At 40.9% G+C, this 13784-nt stretch overlaps 1 protein-coding gene across 4 annotated transcripts in view; it reads right to left on the bottom strand.

The window, feature by feature from the left end:
- The window catches only part of Tmem255a (transmembrane protein 255A), a 63415-nt gene that overhangs the window by 48581 nt on the left and 1050 nt on the right, over nt 1-13784 (bottom strand). For all 4 annotated transcript variants that reach the window (XM_029563975.1, XM_008833936.1, XM_008833937.3 and 1 more), the window contains exon 2: nt 7759-7901. In XM_029563975.1, the coding sequence (XP_029419835.1) occupies nt 7759-7901 (143 nt within the window). The remainder of the gene's footprint in view (nt 1-7758; nt 7902-13784) is intronic.

Below are 13784 nucleotides of genomic sequence, written 5' to 3'. Positions count from 1 at the left end.
TATATATATATATATGCGTACCCATGTATGTAATGCTCATAGAGGCCAGAAGAGGGCACAAGATCCCCTGGAACTGAAGGATGGTTAGCTTCCATGTTGGTACTGGGAAAAGAAAAACAAGGTCCTCTGCAAGAGCAGCCAGTGCTTTTAACTGCTGAGGCATCTCTCCAGTCCAAGATTATTATTACTATTGGTAACGACTTCTAACCTTTAATTTTTTGTCACATTTATTTATGTGTGTGTGTGTGTGTGTGTGTGTGTGTGCGTGTGTGAATGTGTGTGGGCATGAGCATGCTACTGTGTGTGAGTGGAAATCAGAGGACAACTTATAGGAGTCTGTTTTCTCCTTCTACCACTTGTGTCCCTGGGATTGAGCTCAGGCCATTGGGCTTGGTGGCAGGCACCTTTACTTAGTAAGCCATTTCACTGATCCCAAAGACATTTAACTTTTGAGCTACTCTAACCTGATTTGAACTGGAAAATCTTATCACTGTTTTATTCCATAAGAGAGTTTCCATGTTTTGCCTTATCTCCTCCTCCATTGTGTTCCACAGTTTCATTTTTAGGGAGGAGTTCTATGAATTGTCTGTGTTTGTGGCATTCTGAGCCATTTGTGGAGATTGCAGAAAAAAATCTGGATGCAACTTCTTACATGGATGGTAAATCCTCTGACCAAATAGTTCCTCAGTTTCTGCAGACGCTCATAACACGCCTCCAGAACCCCAACAGCAATCTTTTCCCTAAAACAGTACAATGGTTAATATTGTCAATTTGATAGGATTTAGAATCACCATGGAAATAACACCTTTGGGTATGTCTAGGTGGGTGTTTCCAGAGAGGTTTAACTGAGTTGGAAAGACCCACTTTGAATACGGGCAGTACCATTTTATAGGCTAAAGTCCCAGACTGCATATAAAGGGAAAAGCTACTAAGGCATAAATATTCATCACTCTCTGCTTCCTGACTGTGAATACAATGTGACCAGCTGCCTCTTGTTCTTGCTGCCATACCTTTGCTGCCATGATTGACTATATCCCCTGGAACTGTAAATCAAAATAAATCCTTCTTTCCTTAACTTACTTTTATCAAGGATTTTGCCACACCAAAGAGACAAATGACTAACGCAAGCCAGAAACAGAGACGCTGGTTATTTCTAACATTCTCAAACAACTATCTGATGGTCTGACCAGAAAAGATGGATGAAACACTTATAGAACTGACTGGAAAGACAAGACACTCCAGAACTGGAAATCCAAGGCCATTCTATTACTTCACCTATCCCATCCCATCTCATCCCAGCCTAATGCATTCTATGTCATTCATTTTTGTAAAAATCAATGAAAAGTTTATGTTGAATGTATATGGAGACCTTACCCTTGTCCCTCAAGAGCTCACAGTCTAGTGAGAGGTACAGACTATAAGTTAAGGACCACAGGAGGTAAAAACAAAATAAATTGTTATGTGAACGAAGAATAACTCATCTATGTGACCTTGGGCCAGTCCCTTAATCACTCTGTACTTCAGCTTTCTCATCTATAAAATGGTAATTATGGGGCCAGCAATAAGTTAGATGGCAAGCCTGATGACCTAAGTTCAATCTCCAGGACTTATATTGTAGAAAGAGAGCAATAACTCCTGCAAGTAGTTTTATGACCTCCACGGATGCACTGCAGCACATGTGCCAACACCCCTCCCAAATAAAAATAAGTTGAAGAACATTTTAAAAATGGGAATTATGATAGTATTTATCACAGGGTTGTTGTGAAGGTCAAATTAGATAAAGTATGTAGCATGACTTGCATGAGGTAAACTGCTGAGTACAAGGTATCTCTAAGTTTCCATAGAAAGGGAGACATTTTGGATGGACTCATAGAATAGGTAGAGCTCAGTAGGCAAGGAACTAACATCTATTGCATGATTGGTGAAAGAATTCACTCACCTAGATGGTAAGTGGATAAACTCACCAATATTGCTAAAAGGACTTCTATTTGAAGCGCTTTACATTAAATATATACTTGTCTTCCACCTTCCCCAACTTTGATTACAGTATAGGTATGGAGTTTGGTAGTGCTACTATCATCCCCATTTGGCAAAAGAGGAAGCAGAAACCCAGAGAATTTTAAGAACTCATCCCTCTTATAGCACATCAATGGCAATGTCAAGACTAGTTCCCAGACTATTCAATTAACAAGAGCCACGCCTTGTTGCCTTAGTGGCCAGTGTTAACAGAATAGTCTCCTCCAAGTAAGAAGGCCTTATTGCTGCTCCCTAGGGAAAGCAGTCTGCAGGGACGGAGGGTAAAATACTGTTTGACGAAGAGTTCAGTGCTTGCTCTTAAGACCTCTAAAAGGTTTCCAATGAAGAGCTTCATGGATTCAGGGACTGTTCAGACCTTTGGACTTCCACAGTGATCTACCACTATTTGAACAAATAACCAGTTTTCTTTGTTTTGGTCACCCTCTGTTTGTTCAGTAAAAAATAATTAATTACTAGAAATGAGAGTCAGATTGAAGGGGCTTGGGGTGTTTTTTTTAATTTTATAGATACGGTCTCATTTTGTAACCCAGATTGCCTCAAATTGATGTCATTCCTCTTGCCTTAGGTTCCCAGGTGCTGGGATTTTAAGAATGGGCCACCACACCCAGCTGAAGAGGTCTTGAGGACTTATCACCTATTCCTATTCCCATCTACATACCCCAGACACCTAAGATTGAGACTCAGAAGTATTAGCTGTTCAGCAAATATTAACTGGGCATCCATTCTGTGTTTGATCTGTGATTCGGAGGTTGAGAGTTGAGGCAGAATGTGATGCTAAGAACAATGTGATAGAGCCTCAAGGAACCCATGCTATAATTAGTGAATCAGTCTGAAACCCTTTTCCATAATACTGAAATCCACTACTCTCTTAAAACTAGAAGGTTTTTCTGACAACTAGTTTGGTATCAAAGCTTGACCTTGAACTGGTGTGACATTATTTTATAATCTTTACCCACTACATATAAATATTCTTATTTTATGATGGAAATATGAAGGGACTGGATTTTGGGGTTCTTCTAAAAGCCCTTACTGGAATGTTAGAAGGTATATCATGATGTTTTTTTTTTTTTGTAAAATGAAAGTCTAAATCCTGAAGTATATCTGGCCCAAGGGTTCAGGTAAGGAATTGTGGACCTGAATGAGAACATAGTCCAACAGAGAACACATAGAAAGATAGTAGCCTTTTCAAGGAACCATGAGTAGGAGAAATTTATAGTAGAACATTCAAAGATAGTAGATAACACTGTGGAGCCCAATAGCTGGGAAATGTTCCTGTTGTGCCTATAAGTGGAATGGGATGGAGAATTTAGAGAACCAACAGATAGTATATTTAGGAAACAGTGTAAGTGAAAACACCAAGGCAGAAAAGCCCAAAGCATAAACAGGCAATCTTGGAAGAATAGACGTAAGGGGAGGCCAGGCTGAAGGTTTCTTCAGAGAGCTTTGAATGGCATGCTAAGAGGCAGAAGGAAGACAATAGAGGTTAGAAACTTGTATTACAAAAGTTATGTCCACCATGTCAGGATTCAAATCTCATCCTTTAAAATGTTCTTAATAAATTAAGAGTTTATAATTTAGAACAAACATATTTTCAAAAGAGGTGGGAAATATCTCTAAGTAATTTACAGTGAACCCACAAAACCCAACTATCCAGATCTCCTGAGGTTTCCTTAGCACACACATTAATAGTAAAAAATAAACAAACAAACAAACAAACAAACAAACAAAAAACCACTGTTGGGAGCTCAGCTGTTAAGAGCACTTAATGCTTTTGTAGAAGACCCAGATTCGGTTCCCAGAACCCACTTACAACCAGCCATAACTCCTGTTCCAGGGGATCCAATATTCTTGTCTGACCTCTGTGGGCATTGCATGCATGTGTTACATTTACATATATGTAGGTAAAACATTCTTACACATAAAATAATAAACTATAAGATATAAAAAAACATTGTTGGATTCCACATGTCTTTAATTTTTTTTTAACATAGGCTTTACATGTGCAGTCAAAGCTACATCAGCCAGAGAAGGTTGCTGGACTATTGACAGCTCCCTGTTGTCCCTGTCTCCTAATACCCTACTGTCATGCTATGTGATTTTCAGTTAACTGGTCCTCTCCAGGAAATGGAGCAGAAATTCCTGGGTTCTCTGATGAAAGAAAACACAGAGCCCTAACCGTACAACAGCTGAGGAGAGAATGCCAGAATGCAAGGCGTTTCCTACTGATTATGGGGCCAACTCCATCTTGTGGGTTGCTTGGGAAACACATTTAAAGGCTTCATTCTGCTGGAAAGAGGAGATTTAGAGGAAAAGGCTTTTTCAGCTTAGTTCAACAACCAAGCCTCTTGGACTTTTTAGGACTTCAAAGTAGACAGCTCATCAGAACTCTTCTGTAATAGAATATACTTCGAACATTCAAGGACAGTAAAAATGTTAAGCTAATTTGTCTTTATCAGATTTAATTTTCTTAACCTTACATTTCAGTCTACACAGGTTAGCATATCTTTAAAGATGTGTGTGCTTATGTGTCTTAGAATGATGACACTACATCATAGCTCAGGTAGAGTAGATAACATGCTATTATAATTTGCCTCGCTGTATTTTAAATGCCAGCGGTCTCAATAATTAAATGAAATGTATGTCAAGTCTTCTTTTAATCTAATCTAATACCTTCTCCATAATTTATCTGTTTTGAACATTCAATTTCTCATGTATTGTTAACACATTTAATCAGTTTCAAAAATAGCTGCACTCCCAAAAACCTGAAATGTTTTCACAGATCCACACAATGGTAATTTATATTCAAAGTGACCAATTTGACAGTGTAGAATCTTAAAATGCTACATTGTGCTCCTTCTGATTTTACTGCTAAGTGTATTTTATTGTGTTTTAGTTCTCTACTCGGCTGCTGATCCACCTAAATTAGACTTCCCTGGGGTGCTTAGTAAAATGTAGATTTAGCTTGTATTACTTTTTCAGTCAAAGATTAGCTCATGAAAAGAAAATTCGAATTCATAGGGTTCACCAGAATCAGAATCTCTGTGAAGTAGGGAGGAGAGATCTGCATTTTTCACAGGTTCACCACTTCATTCTTACCCATACCTGGATGGAAAAACCACTGGCTTAAGAGGTAACCTCATAATAACCAAACAATTCAATTAGCAAAAGCACTCTATTCCCAGACAAATCTGGATTCTCAGGCATTTATTGTTGCCGAGGTAGGATTCTTAATTGTTTTTGTTATAACATGATTTGACCTATAATCTTAAATGGATTTTTCGACTTTTCAATTTATTATCTTCACTTTCCATAATTAAAACCCATTTTAAAGAAATAATCTACAGGAGTTCAGAGAGCAAATTTGCAAAGGTTTAACGTGTGTGTGTGTGTGTGTGTGTGTGTGTGTGTAGAAGGGGACACACTGTCCTCTCAGGATGGCTCGCCTATTAAAATTTTGTTAGTTTTTAATAAAATACAGAGAAAGAGAGAGAATATGAGCAAGAGATGCCCCCACTGCTTCAACTTCTAGTGCTAACTGAATATAGCTGAACATCAAATGCTTGAATAACAAAGGTCCTGTGTCCTATTCCTTTGTAAATGTATTCCAACCTAGCTTCCCATAGTCAAATACTCTACAGAGAAGGTTCATAGCCACTGTTCATGAATAGGAATTTTGGCTCTTAAATAACATGGAAAATACCTTTCCTTCACCCACAGAGACTCTGGATCTTGGCTTGAGCATTTGCTCTTCAGCTGGAAATATTTCACTAATGCAGCTACCTGAAGCACACAACGTCACACAGACCCTATAAATTGCTTTCCAAGCCACCAAAATGCTCTTTACCCTCTCCTTTCTTCCCCTCCCCTTTGCTTGCTTTTAAAAATAAACCTCAATTCTGCTGACGACTGTTTTTCTTGCCTCACCACAGGAAGTGGACTGGGTGAGTTCTTACATCACATATTTAACAGAGGGCACTGGGCACCAACTGGTGTCTATGGGATACCTGCCCTCAGCTGGGGGGAGCCCTGCCTGACCAAAGCTGCAAAAGAACTTCCCTCAGCAGCTTTCAGCTTGAAGAAGGCTAAGGAGATGCGGCACAGCCCACATCAGGCCCCATGTCAGGTCCAGTCTTTGAAAGCGCTCTTGAAGAGGCAAGCTGTGTGGAACGGAATCCGTGACCTAGGCAACAAGCTCCAAGCTGGTCATTCACAGTGTTATCTAGTCAAAGGCATCATATTTAATCTCTTTTCTTCTCTTTAGAGAAAGAGAGAACCTGAAAAATAAAAAATATATCTGACCCTTCTGTTGTCCTAATTTTAAAAGAAAATAATAATAATCTTTCCTGTTCTCTGGCAATTACAATTCAGGAGCCATTTAGTTGGTATTAAAATATGATTCAACCTCTAGAGGTAGGATTTTGAGTTCAACAACGGTATCCATAAACCTAAAAGAGGGTTTTTTAAAATTGTTTTTTGTTTTTGTTTGGTTTGAGTTTTGTTTGATATAGTGTCCTACTACGTTACCAAAGTACTAAATGAGATTATTCCACTGTTGACAAAATGGATTGCATGCACCACAGGAGAGGGTAAACAATCCATCGGAATATGAAAAGAAACCATCAGAACTCTTGACTCGTATTTATCATTTATCTGAAATAAGAAAATAAGAAGCTATTACTAATATTCAATACATGAACTAAGACTGGCATTCCTTTATCAGTGTCAATGTCAGCAGATGACAAGAGCCATCCTTTGGGAATAGAGCTTGTTCCAAGCAGCAAAGAGTGATGCTAGGACATTTTAGGTAGACCCAGATTATATTATCTAGTTTTAATCAAATTAGGATGAACAAAATGGACAAGAAGTTTGGAAATCTTATTAAGAAATTACAAATTGAAGTTCACCCTAATAATATAAGCACAAGTAAGCAATAAGAAAATGGTACACACTTTTACCTTCTGGATAAACTTTTTGTCAGCCATATTGTGAGAGTCATATTTTTATTGTTTTAAAAAAAAGAACCAATAGCTCTGGTAAGAGCCCAGCTACAAATATCAGCAAATGTCTTGTGGGCCATTTGCAATAAGGATTTACATTTCCTTTAGTGACAAACTTCACACTAAGTACATATCATCCTGTAATATTTTAGTGTTTGTATAAAAAGATTTTTAAATTAAAATTTCATTTCATCAAATGTTTGGATTTCCATTTTACATACATTTTATGAGTATGTACGTGATTTCTAAATTAATAAATGTGCACATGTTAAAATGTCTTCTATGTCTTTTTTCTCATAAGGCTACTTTTTAAAGCAGGGAGTGCTGTTGGCCATATAATGTCGAGCTGCCAGTGTCTTCAGATTCCAGGTAAGATCAGGTGGCCTCTCTCACACATAGGAAAACAGATGCTGAGATAACTTAGCTAAGATTAACACCACTGGTAAGGAGCATCTCCCAAACCAGAAAAACCAAAGTCCCAGAAAATAGGAGTACTTGCTTAGGATCCCAGATCTAGTTAAGGAAGACACTGAGGCTCTTCTGAGTTGAGGTAGGTCCAGGGTTTTTCCTAAGGAGAATTGCCTCTCTATAGATACAAAGAAATTGAAAGAGGAAATCTGAGCAACTGCTAGGAACTCAAACAGAATGGAAAAACCATCACAGTACAGTCACGATCTCTGTAGACAGCAAACTACAGAGACTGACCTATTCTTTCTATACTTACAATAACTCCTGGGTAATAACCTCCCACAGTCACATTCTGGGTCCTGGTGGTTGCAGCGAGGCCCACCGTGAGAATTAACACTGACACAATAAGCAAAGTCACGGTGACATAGATGGAATTTCGCTTCCTCCGATTGAAGGCTCCTGTAAAAAAAGAGAGAATTTGAAATTGCTCATTTCATCTGGGAAAGGGAGAGGCTTAAAGAGAAAATTTACTAGTAAGGCTTTTCTTTCCTCCTCCTACTGGTAATGGGATATCTCTAGGGAGTGGAATTATGGTGAAGGAATTCAGCTTTCTGTTTTGCAGTCATCAGATGCCACTTTTCTAATAAAAATATGCTTCCTCTTTGAAAATAAAAAACAGAAGAAAACTTATCAGTTACATAACAGCAAAACAAATTTTGTGCTTTTGGCATTCTATAAAAGATGTGTCATATCTACTTAATAGAGGGGTTTTAGGCCAAATTATAAAGGAATATGATGAATGGGAAGTATATGTGTGAGGGTATTAAATGAAAATATTTTAAAGCCACCAGGTAACGAAGAAGGGTTTTTTTGATAACTACAGATAATGAAATTTTATTTTCAGTGTAAATATCAGAATGGAGCCAGGTATTGGGATTTCTTTTTTCATTACTTCTGACATTTGCCACTTCATGTATAAACTTTAAAATGGTGTGCTGGCAAGATTTGTCACACAAAAATTATGGGTAATAGTGTAAATGTTTGAAAGCTATTAGTCCACAAAGCTATATATCAGGGGAAGTAGATGGGAAGGATTACAACATACACACATTTACCCTTATGTGATGACAATATAAATACAAATACAAGAAACCCATTCTCCTGCCGAGGATTTATCAGACACCATAGCACAAACCAGTATTTTTTTCAAAGCCAGGCTTATTAAGCCTGATAGAAAAATGGTATCTAGGCTCATTTTTCAATTTAATATTTTTAAAGGAATGAAGCACTGCTCCACACTCTGCAGGCATTTCTTTGGTTCAAGAAGGGGCTCCTCAACACTTACCATGGGAGAGTTACCGCTTAGGCATTCTCCAAAATATGTATCAAATGAACAATGCTATGAGGATCCAGTTCTCTAGTAAAGGTATGGAGGTTGGGGAGCACGAAGCAGCAGGAGGCCTTATGATGGGGTTGCCTACCTATGTGGTTTAGATATCATTTATGGCTCCAAAGAAACCCTTTGGTTCTAACTCTTCATAAGACCCAGTCATTCTGAGAGGCCTCACCACACCCTCGGCAGGCTGTGGGGGAGACAAACTGCCTAGCCTACACTCCTGGGAGGGAGGGGGAAAAGAAAGGAGGAAGGTAGAGGGAGGGGCAAAAACCAGTGGAGAGAGACCCAGGAGGCTCTGTGCAGGTGAGAGCTTGTGGGAAACAGGAGTTGTGGCTGACCTTGCAGCCCCAAGTAGATGTTCCCTTCCATATGGAAGAAAAGTTCCACCCTGGGTTAAACCCACCATCCATCTTGTCTTCCCCAGTGTGATCTCTGCTGAAGGCTCCTGAGGAAGATGGGAGGGGCTGGCGGTCTCCCCTGACGTCATTCTCATTCTTGAGAAAGAGATGTGAGTCATCTGGTACCAGCGTAATACAATATTATTTTAAGGCTATTTTACATCGAAATCTAGAAGCGGTTTGAGCGGGTCCAGGCTTCTGTACGCTAAAGCTCCAATTTCACCTTAGGAGGAGAGGTAAAGAGAGCTGGAAATAAGTCTCTGCAGTGAGACAGGAGACCAGCCCGCCCTGGAAAAAAGGCCCCTAGATACCTGTGATACCAGGGCCCTTTGTATGAGAGTTACTAGAGGTGCAAATGACAACCAGGTAAAATGGTAAACCAATAAATACATGCCTGAAATTTGGACTGCCTGGTTCTGGGATGAGACTAGAAGAGGGGTGACTCTAGGATGAACAGGATTTATTTCTTCTGTTTACCTGCAAGTCTATTATTCTTCCTGTTGATTTCAGAAGCACCCAAAAAAGATTCTAAATAGGGTTCCTAAATCTATTTCTTGATATTTAGTGATGTCTTCAAGTACTTGCACTGTGGGGCACTAACGTAAATTTACAGATGCAACCTCCATTCTTTTCTCCCTTTCCCTTCTGTCACTCTCATACGATCTCTAGTCCTTCCCCACCCCCAAATGCACCAAGGATATCTTACACAGAGAACAGGTAACCTTAGAGACTAAATTGGAGTGGCAATGAATGTCTGCACGGTTTTTCTAATTTGTTGTTTCATTGGCCTGTTCTTTCCTACCAACTGACCTTTAATCTTATCCACAGCTCTTGAGTCTTCTTTGCAAATATCACTCTAACTCTTAAAAGCACAGGAGCCAGGTCAGAAAAGTGACTCAGCAAACCAAATGGTGTCATTTGGAAATCTTTCTTCCCCCTTTGCTTTGAATTGAACCTGAATTGAAAATTCAGTCAGCTGAAAAACCCAAAGATCCTACAGTTCTGCAGGGGTCTTGCTTCCAAATACAATTTGTTTTTGATACAATTGCTGAAACACTTCTAGCATTAGATTGACTATCCATTCTCTGTCTTATGCTCCTTCAGTCAGCCCTTATTTTATATTATAAGGACCATAGCTACATAAAATATTATTTTAATTGCGTGTGGGAAATTGACTAGTTCAAGAGACTCCTGGGTTCTTTCTTTTGAAATGAAGAAACACTCCTCAATTTACTTGTAATTTTAATTTGACTTAATAAGATCCATCTCTACTTGGAGCAAGACATACCTGTAGGTGCTTTGAAGGTGTGGCCAGGGATTCCAAAGGGCAGACCATTGTACCTGCTTAAAGCATATGCCTGGGTGTTGCTTTAGAATGGAGAAAAACCGTGTTCCTATTAGGGTACAATTTGGGGCTTGCCTGTGAACACAGGCCCCTTTATTTAGTTTTTGTTTAATAAATTAACATATAAAAACTCAGGCATGATGAGCTACTTAAAAAAATAGCAGTAAGGACTGGAAAGCAGTACCTTTTGCTTTGTCTGTTATCCAGTAAGTAGTTGGCAGTTGTTGAATAAACAAGGTGCAACACCTCACAATTGTTTCCCTTCTAGTGTAAAAGGCTGTGGGATAAACTGTGTGAATAAGTTTGACTATGTTCATAGAATTAACTTTTTCAAATAGGGTACACTTGAGGGCTCCCCAGAATTGAAAGCCCTCTGGCCAACTAGTGTCACAACCACAATAGCCCTCAATATCCAGTCTATTTGGTGCTGAGTATATTTTTGTTTAAGCAACCACTGCTGCAACCAACAGCAGGGAGAATCAGAAATATCACTGCCATTGCCTGCCCACCCCCAGCAGCCTCCCTTCAGAATTACTGCTGCTGTCCCTCTCTGCAGTGCCCTACCTCCACCCCAGAATCCTGAGGACCATGATGCTTCGCTCCAGGGGTATCCAATTATTTGCTGTCTTCACCCTTCCAGATAGGATTGGCTTGCCCCTCCTCTGGGTTTTCCCTCAAATCAAAGCTCCCATTCTCATTTGAATCTGAATCTCTCTCTTCATTTGACACCTGCTCCAAACTTCCTCCAAGTTCATCTTAATCAGGCTCAGCCTATTCTAATCACTCATTAATTCAGTCTCTACTGTCTTAGACACTTTACTCATAAATATATAAATTGTGACTGCAGGTTCGTTTGCCAACCCATATGATGTCCACCAGTCCCAGGATAGTGGATCTGACGGGAGCTAAGGTTTGGGTTGCTATAAGATAGGATGCTGTCTCTATACACTTAGATTTTACCTTGCACACTTTCCTAAAGGAAGACTTGTAATCTTTATTGGGGTGTAGCAAAGATGGAGGCTCAGTATCTTCTTCTGGACACTGTGTTGTTGACTGGGTAATTCGCAGGCTTGAATTTTTGAATGAGTCAGGATTTGCTTACCTGAGTCAGCTTTGCCGGAATAGAGTGGATCCCAGGAAGTCCCAGCCTTGAGCATCCCTGGAAACAGGTGGCAGCTGCACAAGAGACTCGATGCCCTGCCAGTCTCTCAAATGCTGACCTAAAGGCACTGAAATCCACTACCTTCACCTCTTAATAAATTCTTTGGAGACACCCAAGGTGGCCCATTAAATACAAATGTGTTGTTGGGGTTGGAAAGAATGTCCTGCTGTAGTAGAGGTGCATTAGCGCCTGAGGGCGCTATTGCCAAATCAGAGGAGGGTGTTGCTGGGAGCCAGTGGAGGGGTGCAGGAGTCAAATTACCATCTTCATAATCACCAAGTGCTTGTTCCCTTCCAAGCCCTGGACTAAAGGCTCATCAGGAGGCAGCCAGTAAAAGTAGTGCAGGCACCTTGGTGCAGTGTGTGTGTGTGTGTGTGTGTGTGTGTGTGTGTGTGTGTGTGTTAACATTTTGTTCGCCTGCGGCTGCGTCTTGCCTGTAAAGGGAATCCCCTCAGAAATTATGTCCACGGAGGCTGAAACACTAACCCACCCATCCAGTCTCCCCCTCCCGCAGGCTCAAAAGGGTGGCTTTGCCAGAGCTTCCTTAAGTGAGCATAGCTGCTAAGTGTCTTAGGCGCTGATTCAGGCCTGGGCGTGAGGGATCAGAGCCAGGGAACTCCGGCGAGACTCCCCTGTCCTAAGTGTGGAAACCCCGGGTTATCTCTCTACTCAGGAATCTGCTAGTGGCTTTGGCCTGTGGATTTTTACCAAGGCGTAATGCATGGTGATGGGACCATGTCTATGTGAGATTTATGATTCCCTTCCTGCAGTGCCGAGCCTGGGCTAGGGCTGGGCAAACCCACGCAGTTTCTTGTTGCGCAGACCCCTGGATGAACACAAGACAGTCTGAGGACCCCTGAAGAGTACAAGAAAGAACTCTCTTCGTCTTGTTCTACAACCCACAGAGCGGTGTCAAGTTGCAACTGAGCTCTAGACTTCCAATATGCCTACTCCCTGCAGACATTCGGCTCAGGGTGAAGGTTGGTTTGCAGGTGGTTGTCGCACGCACGCACGCACGCACGCACCCGGACTGGGCGCTGCAGAGCCCTCGCCCTCTTCCACCCAGCTCCTGTTAGTGCTGTACCTTGGCGTCAGTGAGCCTGGGCTGTGTTGGCGCCACAGCTGGCCAAGGTAAGGAGTGCATTCAGTGGGGTGTGTGTGTGTGTGTGTGTGTGTGTGTGTGTATGCGTGGTGTGTGTGTGTCTGTATGTGTGTGTGTCTCTGTGTGTGGAGAGACAGAAACGGAGAGAGAGAGAGAGAGAGAGAGAGAGAGAGAGCACTTTGGAGGGGGTGGTAAGGGAGCGTCTGGTATTGCTGAGCTCTGGATTTGGACCCCAGTCCTTGGCCTCATTTGTAGCCGATTCCGAATAACTAGGACCTTAAAAATGAAAAGCACAGATCTTGTACTGAATATGCAAAAACACTGAAAATAAAAATACTTCTACCATCCAGGTGATAACGCTTTCAAGGACCCACTTACTTGAATGAAATTTGTTGAGACTGTCTTTTACAGGGAGCAGGGAACTCTCACAGGGGATTCAATCTTCTCCCCACCCCCTCCCCTGTAGATGTTCCAGCAAATTCGCCGGAGAAGACTTGAGCAGTCTAGATGGCATAAATTCGGGACAGAGGAGTTTCGCAGAATATAAAGTACGATAGAAAAAGCGAATTGGATTTGGATGAAGTGTATCCAAGGCAAATTTTGAGAATTGGTGGGGTCCTATTTCGATAATCCCCTCCTGCTTTCTTGGGCTCCAAATTAATTTCTCCTCCCAGTGAAAGTATAGGGCTTGGGAAGGTACCTAATAGCTGAAGGGAACTGGTTTTGTTGTTTTTTTTTTTTTTTTTATTTTTTTTTTTTTTTTTTTTTTTTTTTGGTTGTTGTTGTTGTTTGTAACTATCGAAAAGCAGCCTCGAGGGGCAGCCAAGTTGCTGCAAGAAGGTAGCAGTCCCCTAGTTTTCACCAGGAAAGGTGTCGAAAGGTGCCCCTCCCCCTCCTTTCCAGCGAGGAGGAAAAGCGCGAGTTCGGAAGATGCGCGGG

This window comes from Nannospalax galili, unplaced genomic scaffold (assembly GCF_000622305.1).
Source record: "Nannospalax galili isolate Female #2095 unplaced genomic scaffold, S.galili_v1.0 scaffold75, whole genome shotgun sequence".
NCBI lineage: Eukaryota > Metazoa > Chordata > Mammalia > Rodentia > Spalacidae > Nannospalax > Nannospalax galili.
This window is presented reverse-complemented; position numbering and strand designations above follow the sequence as displayed.